The sequence below is a fragment of the Garra rufa genome, chromosome 14, assembly GCF_049309525.1.
Source record: "Garra rufa chromosome 14, GarRuf1.0, whole genome shotgun sequence".
Taxonomy (NCBI): domain Eukaryota; kingdom Metazoa; phylum Chordata; class Actinopteri; order Cypriniformes; family Cyprinidae; genus Garra; species Garra rufa.
In genome coordinates this window covers 41,473,327-41,485,638 of record NC_133374.1, presented here as the reverse complement: position 1 = coordinate 41,485,638, position 12,312 = coordinate 41,473,327, and the positions used below count along the sequence as shown (strand labels likewise).

The 12,312-nt window shown below is 33.5% G+C and overlaps 1 protein-coding gene across 1 annotated transcript in view; it reads left to right on the top strand.

Annotated features, from left to right (window-relative positions):
* ece2b (endothelin converting enzyme 2b) overlaps nucleotides 1-12,277 on the top strand; it is a 92,357-nt gene extending 80,080 nt beyond the window's left edge. Inside the window, exons 12-20 of the mRNA XM_073817497.1 lie at nucleotides 981-1,091; nucleotides 1,285-1,383; nucleotides 1,528-1,605; nucleotides 2,097-2,200; nucleotides 2,277-2,387; nucleotides 2,484-2,551; nucleotides 5,909-6,099; nucleotides 6,595-6,690; nucleotides 8,295-12,277. Coding sequence (XP_073673598.1) covers nucleotides 981-1,091; nucleotides 1,285-1,383; nucleotides 1,528-1,605; nucleotides 2,097-2,200; nucleotides 2,277-2,387; nucleotides 2,484-2,551; nucleotides 5,909-6,099; nucleotides 6,595-6,690; nucleotides 8,295-8,471 — 1,035 coding nt within the window. The 3' untranslated portion in view covers nucleotides 8,472-12,277. The remainder of the gene's footprint in view (nucleotides 1-980; nucleotides 1,092-1,284; nucleotides 1,384-1,527; nucleotides 1,606-2,096; nucleotides 2,201-2,276; nucleotides 2,388-2,483; nucleotides 2,552-5,908; nucleotides 6,100-6,594; nucleotides 6,691-8,294) is intronic.
* Nucleotides 12,278-12,312: the final 35 nt, after the last annotated feature.

Genomic DNA, 12,312 nt, shown 5'->3' with positions numbered 1-12,312 from the left:
GGGACTTGAAATATAGCATCAGAGCTGTATGGACTACTTTTATAAATACATTTGTGGTCTTTTTCAGCTCAGAAGTCCCAGTCTCTATTCACTTGCATTGCACATGCTGAAGTTCTAGTTTGCTTATAAGTAAGAAAATAATACAGATTTGATGTGACCCCCCTTGTGAAAAAGAAGTGGTCTTGACTGTAGTATGCTTTTATAAGAATATACGTTAAAAATACACTGAATGGGCTGTTTTCAGACACTTAATTGCATGTAAATTGCAATAATAAATGCAATAAATAATAAATAAAATTGTAATAAATAAAAAACCTAATGTTTTTTTTTGTGTTGTATTTTAATATATTTTAATTATATATTTGTTGCAATTTACAATATATTAACTTTGTATGTAACAATCAAATACTTTACATGTGCTTTAGTATTTTAGTCAACTAATATGTACTTTAAGTGTACATTAAAAGGTACTTTAAAACCTTTTCATTTGACATGATTACAAAGTGCACTTTTTTAAAAGTGCATTTAAGTGCATTAAGAAATAGTCATGAAAGTGTCTCTTTTTAAGTACACTTAGGTGACCTTTTAATTTATTAATATTATATTATTTGCAAGTACAGAGTTTAAAACGTTTCAGATTTCAAGTAGACTACAAGTGCACATTAAACACATTTAGGCACACTTTTTTTTAATAAAGGACAGTAAATTTTGACCTAATCAAAAAATCTAAATTTCAGAATCATCCGTATTTTCCATTAAAGAGAGTTTCTGGATTGTATTTATTTATTTATATATTTATGTAATATACAGTTTGTGTATGTGATCCATATACTTGTAGAACAATTAGTGATTTATTGTACAGTTGGAACATGTATTAAATTAACATAAGGGCCCCCATTCTGTTTTTCTGACTGCTTGTTTCTGGTTGCCAATTAAGTTAATCTGCATGTAATTTGTCAATATGTCTGTTTTGTATTCAGTCCTGCACTCCACGCTGGCAGACGTGTATTGGGAACACAGATGACACTCTTGGTTTTGCACTGGGTGCTCTTTTCGTCAAAGCCACTTTCGACAAACAGAGCAAAGAAATAGTGAGTCACGAATAACCATAAGTCATGTTCAGACTAAAAAAAGTAGTGTATATGTATGCTGTTCTGAAGTTTGCACTGCTGAGTTTATGTGCTCATGTTTAATTCAGACTCTCATTGCTGGTGTGTGTTTGCCACCATGTGGCAGCAGAGTACATTACACGCTTCTCAACCCCATCTTTCTGTCATAACGCAGGCGGAGGGGATGATCAATGAAATTCGCACAGCTTTCAAAGATGCGCTGGATGATTTGAACTGGATGGATGAGCAGACCCGACAGGCTGCCAAGGACAAGGTGAGAGAGAATGAGAATCCTGCATGACTGGATAACCCAAACTTGCGGATTTGTCTGGTATAAAAGACTGTGAAAACAGCTTAACTGTAAACACTTTGCATTGCTTGCCAAAAAATCAGGATAAAGTGTCTTTTCTGCCTCTAGGCGGATGCCATTTATGACATGATCGGATTTCCAGACTTCATTCTGGACTCCAAAGAGCTTGATGATGTGTATGACGGGGTGAGTCAGCAAATGTTTTTGTTTCAATTTGTAGAATCATAAAACGTTTTTTCAAGGTGTAAATTATTTTTACTGTGATTGAAAGAAGCTTAAGTTAATCAAATATTGAAAATAACAAGTACTATGCTTTAAATAAATATTTGGATTAAATAAAATATTTAATTTATCTATATTTACACTACCATTCAAAAGTTTGGGGACAGTAAGTTCAGAGACAGTAAATCACAGGAATAAATTACTTTTTAACATATATTCACATAAAAACAATTATTTTAAATTGTAATAATATTTCACAATTTTTTGGTTTTAACTGCAATAAAAAAATTATTAAATAAATGGAGTCTGGGTGAGCAGAGGACAGTCTAAAAATAATAATAATAATACCAAGACGATAATATTATATTATAAACTGCTTCATTAAATAATTTAATTACTTTATTGATATGAAAAAATTCCCAGCTTACAGGTAATGTGCTGTGTTTGTCTTGTAGTATGAGGTTACAGAAGACAACTTCTTCCAGAATATGATCAACTTCTATAACTTCTCAGCGCGAGTGATGGCAGACCAGCTGCGCAAGCCGCCCAACAGAGACCAGTTAGTGTAACAGTGTGTGTTAAGAGAAAAGCCTATGAAACGTTCTGTAAGCTAATGGCTGTTTCTGTTGCTGTAGATGGAGTATGACTCCACCCACGGTGAACGCATACTACATGCCAACGAAGAACGGGATCGTCTTCCCTGCTGGCATCTTACAGGCCCCATTCTATGCCCAGGATCACCCCAAGTGAGCAGACATGGCTGAAATAGGTCATGTGTCAATAACAAACTTGTTTTTCATCCTGAGGTTGAAATAACTGTGATGTTTTGTTGTGTTTTACAGAGCTTTAAACTTTGGTGGCATTGGAGTGGTGATGGGACATGAGTTAACACATGCATTTGACGACCAAGGTTAGTGCACTTTCTTAACATTGTAATTTCATACATGATGCCCAAAAGTACTGTTAGTCAAGATTTATTTGAACAACAAAAGTCAACATTTAGGATTCATTACTATTTTCCATTCTCTCTAGTTCACCCCAAAATGAATATTCTGTCCCTCATGTTGTTCCAAACCTGTATAAGTTTCTTTCTTCTATTGAACATTAAAGAAGATATTTTGAAGAATTTTGGGAACCAAACAGTTGCTGGTAGCCATTGACTTCCATAGTAGGGAAAAACAATACTATGGAAGTCAGTGGCTACCAGCAACTGTTTGGTTCCCAACAGTCTTCAAAATACCTTTTTTGGAGGGTGAACATGAGGGCGAGTAAATGATAACAGAATTTTCATTTTTGGGTGGTTTACCCCTTTAACTAGCTTTTTTGTGTAATTTTATAATTCTGTTATCATTAAAATATAGTTAAAATAGAAGAAGAATTTATGGTAAACAGAATTATTCTCTAGTTTCTGTTGAAACGTCTGTCATGTAGTTAAATATAAATGCCTTTATGTACACATTTGTTATGATACGGTTGCAATTTTAAATAAAATATTGAATAACACTACAGTTAAAATGATAAGCAGGTGCTTTACATGTGCTTTAGTATGGAAGTCAACACATCTAAATAAGTGTACTTCCTAAAAGCATGAAAAAAGATTATTACAACTGTACTTTAGTAAGTAAAACTTATCATAATTGCAAAGAACACTTTTTAAAAGTGAATATATGTTCTGTTAGATTTTGCTGAGCTGTGGTTTTGGTGGCTTGCCAATGTATTGGATTTCTCTAATACACTCTGAAAAGTAAAGGTACCAAAAGGGTGTTTAAGCAGTGATGCCATAAAAGAATCATTTTTGGTTCTCCAAAGAACCTTTCAGTGAACAGTTCCAAAAAGAAACATTTTGAAGAACATTTAAAAAAAATCGAAAGAATGTATTGGGTTTCTCTAATACACTCTGAAAAGTAAAGGTACCAAAAGGGTGTTTAAGCAGTGATGCCATAAAAGAACCATTTTTGGTTCTCCAAAGAACCTTTCAGTGAACAGTTCCAAAAAGAAACATTTTGAAGAACATTTAAAAAAAATCGAAAGAATATTTTTTATAACATTTATTTGTAATTTTTTTTCCAAGCTTTGACAAAACACTTTGTACAATAAAGGTTATAATTTTTCTCTATGACAACCCTTGCCGCCAAAATAAATTGACAAACTATTAAATTAAAATTAAATTACAACAAAAATAGATAAAAATATAATAAAAACCAACAACAACAGCAAAAATAAAGAAATAAAATAAGATTAAAAAATAAATAAATGAATAAAATAAACTTTAGAGTATTGTATACATTTACAATTAAACGATATCAATTATAAAAATAATTCAAATAAATAAATACCTACATGATAATACAAATCAGTAATCTGACATATTTATAGTGGTCTTCTACATAAATATGAAACCAAACAATATTGGAGATCACATTTAAACCGGTTTACACAAATCTCTTTATAATAATCAGTTAAAGGGAAGAGTCTTCATTTTTTCAAAGTATGTAATCATTGGTTGCCATGTCTCATAAAATTTTTGGACAGATCCCTTCATTAAATATTTAATTTTCTCTAATTTCAAATATAAAATCAGGTCACACATCCACATCGAAGCTTTAGGTGGGACTGTTGATTTCCACTCAAGTAATATTCTTCTTCTTGCTAATAAAGTAGCAAAGGTGATAACATTTTTTACCTTGTTTGTCAATAATATTTTGTGTTCTGGTACACCAAAAATAGCTATTTCAACACTAGGTTTTATTTCTAAATTAAAGGCATCATTCAGTATTTTAAATATTTGTGTCCAATAGTCACTCAACTTTTGACAAGCCCAGAACATATGGAAAAAGTCTGAAAGAATATTTTTAAACTATAAAGAACCTTTTCTGCTTTTAAAAGGTTTCATGGATGTTCAAGGTTCTTCATAGAAACATTGATGCCAATAAAGAACCTGTATTTTTAGGAGTGTATATAAAATAAGCTTTTTAAAGGTTCTTGTGGGGAGAATAATTAACTGACGGTAGCGGTGCAGCACGCCTTGTCAGTCTCTCCTGGCTGGCTCGCCAAATTGTGAGATTTTACTGCATTTAGCTGAGCCGTGACTGCTGTAGATGGAGAATGACTCCACCTACGGTAAACGTTTACTACATGCCAAGCAAGAATGTGATCATCTTCCCTGCTGGGATCATTAAATTTGAATTTGAGCAGTGGTTTGGGTGGTTTGCCAATGTACTAGAATCCTCTAGTACATAAAATAAGTAAGCTTAACCAAAGTTCTTGTCGGGAGAAGAATTTATTGACTGTACCAGTGTAGCAGGTCTTCAACAGCGATGTTAGCTTGTCGGTCTTCAAGCAATCTTAACCCTTGTAAGAGTCCTAGCTTCTTCCCTGGTCAGTCTCTCCTGGCTGGCTCGCCAAATTGTGAGATTTTACTGTATTTAGCTGAGCAGTGGATTGGATGGGTCACCAATGTACTAGATTTCTCTAATACATAAAATAAGTAAGCTTTTTTTATTGAAGATAGCAGTGTATCAGGTCTTCAACAGTGATGTTAGCTTGTCTTTCTTCAAGCAATCTTAACTCTTGTAAGAGTCTCAGCTTCTCCTGGCTGACTCGCCAAATTGTTTGGTCTTCAAGCAATCTTAACCCAATATTAACCCTTGATACAGACTTTTGTACTGTAGCCTATTTAAGGTGCATATATAAATAAAATATATATTATAAAATTAAACTGTATATTATGAAATTAAGATATTATTTTCACATGTACATATACAAATTTTACTATGGGGATTTTATATATGTTATAAACGTATATATTCATCTACCTAGAGATAACATCATACGTCAGCAACAAATGTCATATATTACATTTCTGTATAGGAATGTGTTAAGAACCATGGACATTGAAAGTGTCTGACCGTTTATTTCAATAATATAATATTATCTGCAAGTACAGCTATACTTTCAAGATTTGAAGTACACAACAAGTGCACATTCAACACAATTAAGTGCTCTTCTTTTTTTACAAGTGGTTTCACATGTTCTTTAAAAAAAAGTCTGCATTGTGTTCACCCAAAAATGAAAATTCTGTTATCATTTACTCATCTTCAAATTGTCTCAAAGCTGTATGACTAACAAAACAAACCCCATGCCTGTTTTTACACCATTCTAAATATCTCTATTTTCTCAGTTCTGAAAGTTTGTAGATTGTAGTATTTTGACAGGTTGAGGAAAATTCAATATTTTATTATATAACCCCTTTAATTCTGTCCCTCAGGCAGAGAGTATGACAAGGATGGAAACCTTCGGCCGTGGTGGCAGAACTCCTCTGTGGATGCGTTTAAGAACCGCACCGAGTGTATGATCGATCAGTACACTCAGTACACCATCAACGGAGAGCACATCAACGGGAAACAGACGCTAGGAGAAAACATAGCAGACAATGGCGGTCTCAAAGCTGCCTATCATGTAGGTTACATTTCAAGTTTTGTAGTTTTAACATTTTTATTGCTTAAAAAACGAAACAAATGTGCTTATACAACAAGAGGTGCAGGCTAAATTTGTTGGAATTAAGCAGACAAGCCCCAAGTCGTGTACTAATCTGGCCTGTATGCCAACCTTACAAACTCTTTCCAACATTCCCAGTATTTTTAGAGGTTTGTATGCACACTCAAGTTATTTATTCATAGTCATTTAATAATTGAAATGATAGACCTGAGAGTGGATGTCTACCTTCAGAGTGGATGGTCATTTGAAGCCATTATAGAAGGAAGGTACATTTTTATAAAAGCATCCCGTAGGAAATGTCTTGTTAGATATTCTTTGAAGATTCTGTGGTTCACAAGGCTCCCTCTAGTGGTCAAGGATATAAATCACTAGACATTTATATTATTTTTCCAAGCCAAAGCAAATGTTACAGTTTAGTTTAATAGTGAGTGATTTGGAGATCTGCTTGTTTTGCAGGCGTATCGCTCATGGGTGCAGAAGAATGGTGAAGAGAAGAGACTCCCAGCTGTCAATCTGACAAACGACCAGCTCTTCTTCGTAGGTTTTGCACAGGTATGAAATGACACATAATTAAAGAGAAAGAAGTTTGTCAAAACAGTTACAAGTATAACGCGAAACACCTGTTCACACAACTGCAAATTAGATGATTTGCTGCACAAATAGAGACCAAATGTTAACATTAGTTTACATGTCAGGCACTGTATGATGTGATGACAGAATGAGTAGCGAATTTGCTTAATAAAATAATATGCTTCTATATATTAACACACATCAACATTTTAGGTATTATGAACTAAGAATTTTTTTTTTTAATTGTGGCTCATGTTAATAGATTTAAATTATTTACATATACATTTAGTCATTTAGCAGATGCTTTTATCCAAAATGATTTACAAATAAGGTCAATATAAGCACTCAAACCAACAAAAGAGCAACAATATATAATGCAGTACACGTAGCAAGTCTTTATTTTTTAAATAAATAAACGGAAAACAAGCAGATAGAATAGAAATTATAATAGAAAATATACATTCTAAATTAAATGTTTATATATATATATATATATATATATATATATATATATATATATATATATATATATATATATATATATATATAGTATTGATTTTTATTACTTAATATTAAATAATAATTGTCTTCTTGGTTAATCTTAGGGATATTTATTGAGAAATATATATTTATATATGTTATGTGTGGTGTTATATATTATAACTTATAATGCATTAGTATAATTTTTTATTAAATTAAGAAATTAAAAATGAATTAATATTAAATAGAATTCGGTCAAACTTTATATTAGGTGGCCTTAACTACTATGTACTGACATCAAAAGATAAGTACAATGTACTTAATGTGGTCATATTGCATTGCATTGTATTAAGGTGGGATATGGGTAAGGTTAGGGACAGGTTTGGTGGTATGGGTAGGTTTAAGGGTGGGTTAGGGTGTAAGGGATGGGTCAACAGTGGTAATTACATAAATTAATTACATATAGGTTTTTAAAAATATATAAGTACAATGTAAAACATGAATGTACACAGTAAGTACATTGTACCAAATGATTGATTTAAATGTAAGTATATAGTAGTTAAGGCCACCCAATGTAAAGTGGGACCTAGAATTTTTATTTATTTATTTATTTTACTGTAAATTGACCTTGCAAGTACATTTTAATCTGAATGTTTGTGCTGTTGGAGTGTCTGATAGGCCAGTTTTCTTTCTGAATCTGGCTTATGCTTCCTTAAACCAGGCCGGTTTTGTTGTTTGATGTATTTTAAATGCTGCTGACTTCACCTTTTTTTGTTTTTTGTTTATTTTAAACCAGAGTTAAATTGCGCCACGTGTTTGGCATCTTATTTCCACAGCTGGCATATAAACATCCACATTTCAACTGCATAGCTAGAAGCTGAGAACACTAATTATCTAAGATTGAGGTTAACTGCTGAATGTTGCGTCCCAAAAATTAACGTCTTACCAATATTTTAATTTTAAAAAGCAAAAAAGGCACTTGGTATAAGCTATTTTCAATATACTACAGCTTTAGCAATGTTTACAATATGGCACGGCCTCCTCTACCATAGAGCAATAATAAAAACAATGTGATTGTGAACATGTGGTTTCATTTCTCTTCTTAGGTGTGGTGTTCAGTCCGGACGCCAGAAAGCGCTCACGAGGGCCTGATGACGGACCCTCACAGCCCACCCAAATATCGTGTAATCGGCACTCTGTCCAACTCGCCTGACTTCGCAGAGCACTTCCAGTGTCCGTTGGGCTCACCCATGAACTCAGGCCACCGCTGCGAGGTGTGGTAGGACCGTCACCCGCAACACACCAGCCCGCTTGCACAGACCAGCCCGGCCCAGCCAAAAAATGCTCCACAGACAGTTTTGGCTCTTTCTCAAGCACTGGTTTTTATTTATGTGCTCAGAGTTTTTTGAGGAGTTGGGCTGAAAGCAGGAGGATGAAGCGAACGTTGATGTTCTCCAGTGTTCGGATCGACCCATATCAAATTCTCCTCCGCCTCCACATCAGACTCGCTTTATTTATTTGTTCGCTGAACTCAGGGGGACATTAAGAGGCCCTGTCCAACGCTTGTATGTGTGTTTGTGTGCTTCACACCTTGATTTACGACAAGCCCGATTCGTCGTCTTCTGATCCGGAAGATGTGAGCACTTTGATGCCGCTGGGATCGCCTCTCCGTGCCCTCACAGGAAATGTTTGGCTCCATCTGTGATGACTTCACAGGAAGCTTCACGTCCTCGCGGTGACCTCACAGGAAGTGCTGAACTACATCTGTGACCCCCCAAAGGAAGGAAGAGCTTTCAAGGATGAAAGCCTATTTCCCAATTGCGATTTCATAGAAACGCTATTAAACGACAGGGAGAGCCACTGTTTGTTCATCCGACCTGTGTATTATGATTTGAACGTGACAAAGTTGAAATGAAATGTTCATTTTAAACTGCTTTTTGCCAAAGAACAATTTTAGGTTTGTTCCTTGTGTAAATGAACATGGAAATTCGCACTGCTTCGCCTTCAGTAAATCCATTCCAGTGTAATTCCACTGTGATTGCCGACTTTTGTGTGAAGGATGTATTTCCGTCTTAACTTTGTCAGTTCTGATGAAGTGCTGTCATGTTACATTCTCAAAACCACTAAAAGGGTGAATCTCACCAATGTTCAGGTCATATTTTAGTCCGAAATAAATAGATTATTATTATTATTATTATTATTATTTGCATAAAGATGTCTATTTTTGGAACTATTAAGAATTATATTCCCCCAAATTCATTACGTTTCATTAGATTATACTGTGTAAATAACAGATTACAAAACAAACAATGTAATACTTTTTTTTTTTTAAATCAGCATTAGAGGTTGTGCAACAAATACCACAAAAATATAAGACAATAATGAAAATGAAATATATATTATATTTCACAGTTGCCATAAAATGAACTGTTTTCAACATTGATAATATAAGGAAGGATCATGTACTCATAATACAACTTTGATACACAGGTATAAATTACATTTTACAATATAGTACAATATAAATCAGTTATTTTAAGTTGTAATAATATTATACAATATTACAGTTTTTACCGTATTTTTGATCAACAGTTTTCCACATTGATAATAGAATATAGCAGCAAATCAGAATGATTTCTAAAGGATCACGTGCTGTTTTAAGGTGTAATAATATTTCACAATTTTACAGATTTTACCATATTTTGATCAACTGTTTTGAACATCAATAACACAAATGTTTCTTGAGCAGCAAATCAGCATATCAGAACGATTTCTAAAGAATCATGTGCTGAAAATTCAACTTTGATCATAGGTATAAATTACATTTTACAATAAAGTACAATATCAATCAATTATTTAAAATTGCAATAATATTTTATATATTTTTTAGATTTTACAGTATTTTTGATCAACTGTTTTCAACATTGATAATAGAAATGTTTCTTGAGCGGCAAATAAGCATATTAAAATGATTTCTGAAGGATCATCTGCTGAAAATTCAACTTTGATCACAGGTATAAATTACATTTACAATATAGTACAATATAAATCAGTTATTTTAAGTTGTAATAATATCTCACAATTTTACAGTTTTTCCCGTATTTTTGATCAATTGAATGCAGCCTTAGTGAGCAAAAGAGACTTTTAGACAGGGAAATGTTTGATAAATCATAAAAATAGGCTTAAATTTCTAATGTTGGACTGAAATATGACATTCATATTGTTTCTTGAGATTCACCCAAAAGCGTTTCTCGTCTGCAAATCTTCCCAGCATGCCTGGTGTGTTTCAGGGAGTTGCGTCAGACGTCATTGTATGATAGAGCATTTAAATCGGCCGTTGCAGGATGGATTGCTGCCGTGTGCGCTTCCATCTCCAGCATTTTCAGTTGCTGTAAACTTACTTGCAAGTACATTTTAATCTGAATGTTTGTTTTGTTTGTGCCGTTGGAGTGTCTGATAGGCCAGCTTTTATTCTCTCCCTAAAGCAGGCCAGTTTTGTCGTTTGATGTATTTTGAATGCTGCTTGTTGGTTTTTGTTCATTTTAAACCAGAGTTGAATTGCACCATTTTAAAAGCCGAAGCTGTACGTGTGCTTGCCATCATATTCCCACAGCTGGCATATAAACATGCACATTTCAACTCTATTTTCTGTGTAGCTAGAAACTGAAAGCGCTAATTAGCTAAGATTGAGGTTAACTGAATGTTACATCCAAAAATTCTGTTAACAATCACTGTACATATTGTGATGCGCACATTTGGTAAAGGTTTTCAAGCAATAGTTAACCCAAAAATGAACATTTTATGTGCTTCACTGAATGCTGTAGTTGAATGGAAATATCAGCATAACCATTTTTTGTTGTTGGTTTTGTTTGACTGAAAAGTCATACAGTTTTTATGAAAGGTTATTTCTGCAACAAAATGGAAATATGAAAAACATACTTTTTTCACATTTTTATCTCACAATTGTGAGTTTATATCTCTATATCTTGGTAGATATAGTCACAATTACCTTTTTTATATTTCAATTCTGTGGTGTAAATAATTGTGCATAGGTCTGGCAAATTTTCATTTTTGGGTGAATTATTGCTTTAACTGCTTAGTCAGTTTTTCTTCATGTTGTCCATCAACACAAGTTTTACTACGTGTCGAGTTTGTTTAATGATTTGTTTGCTTGAATACATCTGACTGAATGCCTCGCGGCTTCTGCTTTGTATATTTATCAAACACCATGAATATTTTTCAGGGGCGTTATGTTTGATGGGCTCCGTGAGGATTGTGGGGCAGATGCCTGTCTGAAGATTTGCCATGGAAAGGCATTTGGTTTTGGCCTTAATTATTAACTGTAGACTTACAGAATAAGATGTACATATATAGACTTAAACATATTTCAAGTTAAAAGAAACAATGTAAACTTGAAAAGCCTTTAAATAGCCAGTAAAATACCATGTAAGTGTGTTATATACAGTACTTGCTTTATTTGCGACTTCAGTCTCAAATAGTAAATTGCCAATCCAGAATTCCCTTTTGAGCCCTGAAAGAGGTTTTGGACTGATTATCGAAATGTTTTTGCTGGATGAAAGCCATTTATTGAGCTTTGGCTTGAGTGGAATGGAGGTATCTATCATATTCTGACATTCACACTTCACTTTCAGTGTTTTAAAGAAGATCAGTTTAAAGAAACGGTAGACGTGAATCACCAGAATGTCATTAAATGTGCCACACACCACATTCCCTTCATTATTATGGGACGGTACAGGGTGATACTATCCACCTTTTCACCGTTACATACTGAAACTGTCCATTGTCTTTATCAAGATGTTGCCTTATTTAATTTATAGAGTGTACGTTCACCATTTAATCGACTGTAGTTTGTTGTCATCTCTCTTTTGTACTGCTGACATTGATGTTTGAGAGGTTAAACTGTCTTAAAATTGTGTTTTCATTTCTTTGTTTTTTTCTTTTTAATGAGACAACATTCCCTGAAATATTAGTTGACGGGAAAATGCTCTGCCCAGTGTGTAGTGCAACATTCCACCTAGAGAACTGTCAATGAACATCAAAAATAAAGGATATATATTATAAAAAACAAGACATTTTCATGTGGTTTATTTTCAAAATATTCAC